Source organism: Chaetura pelagica, unplaced genomic scaffold, assembly GCF_000747805.2.
Source record: "Chaetura pelagica isolate M959 unplaced genomic scaffold, ChaPel_1.0 scaffold1436, whole genome shotgun sequence".
Taxonomy (NCBI): domain Eukaryota; kingdom Metazoa; phylum Chordata; class Aves; order Apodiformes; family Apodidae; genus Chaetura; species Chaetura pelagica.
In genome coordinates, this window is record NW_009953643.1 from 17,540 (window position 1) to 20,879 (window position 3,340).

Consider the following 3,340-nt stretch of genomic DNA (forward strand, 5'->3'; position numbering starts at 1 on the left):
TTCATCGTGGATGGTATCATCGGGTTAGATTCCTGATCACCACTATTTTAATCTGAGTTCTCTTAAATGCAGTTGCTTCAGATCAATGCTGAGCTCGCTCAGATCAGACTCTGAACCACTGGTAGAAGCACTTCTTATGGTAAGAAAAGGTAAAAGTGATTTTTTTTTTTTCTTTTCAAGATATATAAATTAAAAAATGAAAAAAAAATGTGTACAAATATCACATAACAACATCAACAATTCCATAGGTGTAGTTCCTCAGTGCACACTTTAAACAAGAAAATGTTGTGGGTTTTTTTTTTCCTTTTTCCATTTTGCTTTTAAATTCTGGCATAATAATATTAAAGCTGACAAAAAAATCAGGGCAAGCTACGTCACTTCCTCATACAAAAAAAGTACAAAACATTAGCCTCTAACTAGACATAACATAATACTGGTCATCACAGTTAGATATTTAGTAACTGTGTGTCTTAGAGTATCGTACTGGGGGGTAATAAAAAATAGCTTCTGTGGCCAATCTTCCACCTCAGGTTACTTCAGTCATGGAGGCAGAGTGATTCTGCAAAGAGGAAAAGACAACACATGAACATTTGTATAGGTTTTGGCATTTTACATTTGCCTAGGGTGTAAAACGAATGAGAAAATCCATCACTAGTGAACCTGTTGCCCATCTAATGTGGGGCTTTGAAATTACGAGACAAAAGTAATGTGACAGCTGCCTGTCCTGAGCTGATGGTCGAAATGGCTGAATTCCAGCCCTGCTCCTGGGCTGTCAGCACCCAGCACCAGGCTTGGAAAACACAGTGACACTTTTCCCATACTTGAACCTGGACTGGGTCCTGTCCAGGGGATGTGCCAGTACCAGCTCAGGCACTTCATGCAGTCACAGAACACACACAGTGGTTCTGCCCTCAGTCTTGAGCCCAGAAGAACATGGTCTGGCCTCATGTGATGGGTGCATGTTGATCCCATGCAGTTTGACACCAGGGGACATAACTGAGGTGGGCTCCTTATGCTGAAACACCAGCAGCCACAGACATGCCACAACACAGTAGCTCTCTTTAGGTGGAAACAGTGTTGATTCAGCCTTCTAGGAAGCAGGACTTCAGTGTCCTGAAGTTGTCCTTGGACCATACTGCATCTGCAGGGTTTGTGCAGCTGCAGGGCAAAGCAGGAGTGGGAACAGAAGCAGAAATCTGCACAGAGTGCCTGTGTCCTGCACTGCACTGCAGTGCCCATGTCCTAAGCACCAGTAATGAGCAGCCACTCCCAAAGTCTTGTCTGTAACAGCCTCAGACCACTTTTTCCACATCTACTCCTGCATGGGTCATTTAGAGGCTGATCCCTGAATCAGAGAAGATGACCTTGTTGATTTGAGAGGCCCTACCTGCACTTCACAGAAACAGATGACTAGAAAAAGCTGTTCTCACAATCTCTGTATATTCTCACCTGTCCAGCCCTTTTGTCATCCACAATGCAATGTGGGTACCTCACTGGCACTGAGTTACTGCACGGCAAGTCTGCCAGGGGAACAGTTAATGCACAGTGTTCTGCAGATTCAGCTGAAAGTCTGATCTTTGCCTAATCCAGATTGACTCTTCAGTTCAGCAAAATATTTCCAAGTGTTAGAAACAGTGCCTTTTCCATTTTTTTTTTAGAATTCCTATTTTCAGTTTATTTGTCAAAACACTTAACAGAAGTCACTATTGATCTACTGGGAGGTGTCCCTGCCCATGCAAAAGTGTTGGAACCAGATGATCTTTAAGGTCCCTTTCAACTCAAACCATTCCATGATTCTATGATTCTATGATCTTGTCACAAACTACATACACAGGAATGACATTTAATGTAGCAAGCACTATTTAAAGGACAAATTACATCAGGGCATTTCAGATAACTGATGAACTACAGAGTTTCTCCTTGTTTCCAGAAATTCTTGGCAGGTGACATTTGCCTGTCTATGTTGAAAGGACTGGGCGTGATTCAGTTACACCAACACAAGCCATTTGAAGTCAGTAGTTTAACAGAAACACCATCAATAACGATGATCCTGCTATGCTATTTTTTAAAAAACTTGAAAGAATGCTGTCAACTTCTCTTCTGATGTCTTGGAGATAAAAAACAGTATAAGATTTCCTTTTCTTATAGGAGACACTGTACAGTAATAAGGAAAAAAATCTTATCTCTATAATATTTTTCTGGACAGCATAGTTTATCCTCAGGATTACGACTGTTACAATAAATGCATCAGACATCCCAAAAGCATCCCAAAGTGTAATTAGACTGAATCATCTTTACTTTTCTCTCAGTTTTCTGCTCTTCTAAGCAAAAATTTATTAACACAAACAATATATATAGGCATGTAAAATCCTACTGCTTTAGCTTTTGGATGTGTGCTCAAAACAAGCTCCCTGGATGCAAATTCACTCTATTCAGTGGGCTTAATGGCAGGAGTAAAACCAGCTCCCTGTGTAGTTATGCATACCACCAGTTTTTACTCTGCCATAATAGAAAATGTCATTGGTGATGGTCTGGGTGAGAGGATTTGCAGTACCTGTGCACTCAGTGTCTCCAGAGGACTTTCCACTCTTGGAAAAGCCATTAGTGGCATTCCTCGAGGGTCTTCAGGCTTCGGTTTAGAAGGTGCTCCGTGAGTGCCCTTAAAGTTATGGACAACACATATCCCCTGTGTAATGCAGAGAAAAAATAATAAAGTCAGGTCAGCACGTTGTCTCCACAGGAAACACTTACAGGAATTGCCACCAGGGTCTCATAGGTGCCACTTTTTGTTGAGAACTTCACCCAGGTTTTTGTTCAAGGCATCATCTACCTCAGCCTTGGTCTGCTGCGCGTTTACTGGTGTGGCCGGGACCATCTGACCACCCTGGTAAATGGGTATACCTGGCCTCTGGTCTGAGGGGGTGAACCATTCTCAGCCCGTTTGTTTTTCATACAGCAGGCACTCCCACCTCTGCTTTACCATCGCAGAGCCACGGATACCCCGATGGTGCATTTTATTGGCTAAATATTCCCTCCAGACCCTGGCTGTTGTTTCCGAACCGCTCACTGGATGGAAGAATCTACCTCACACCTGGACAGCATCACGCTCTTTTAGCACCGTTCCTGCAGACTCCCAGCACGGCTGCTCCAGTGTTGATCCTACAAGCCTTTCCCTTGTGCAGAACTGAACTTGCTGCTTCCACACGGTGAAGCTCTCTGAGCTCCAGGAGACCCTTCCACCACTCTACAACTGGGCTTGTGGCGTGAGCAGGGAGGCAGAAGGTCTGCAGGGCAAAGTGTGGCTGCCACTGCAGGGAACAGGCACTGGCAGGACAGGGGG

General features: G+C 43.7%; 1 protein-coding gene across 1 annotated transcript in view; it reads right to left on the bottom strand.

Annotated features, from left to right (window-relative positions):
• Window positions 1-312: 312 nt before the first annotated feature.
• The window catches only part of LOC104390661 (lipid phosphate phosphatase-related protein type 1), a 48,985-nt gene continuing 45,957 nt past the window's right edge, over window positions 313-3,340 (bottom strand). Inside the window, exons 6-7 of the mRNA XM_009999841.1 lie at window positions 2,555-2,686; window positions 313-559 (exon numbers count right to left, since the gene is read on the bottom strand). Of these exons, the coding sequence (XP_009998143.1) occupies window positions 527-559; window positions 2,555-2,686 (165 nt within the window). The 3' untranslated portion in view covers window positions 313-526. The remainder of the gene's footprint in view (window positions 560-2,554; window positions 2,687-3,340) is intronic.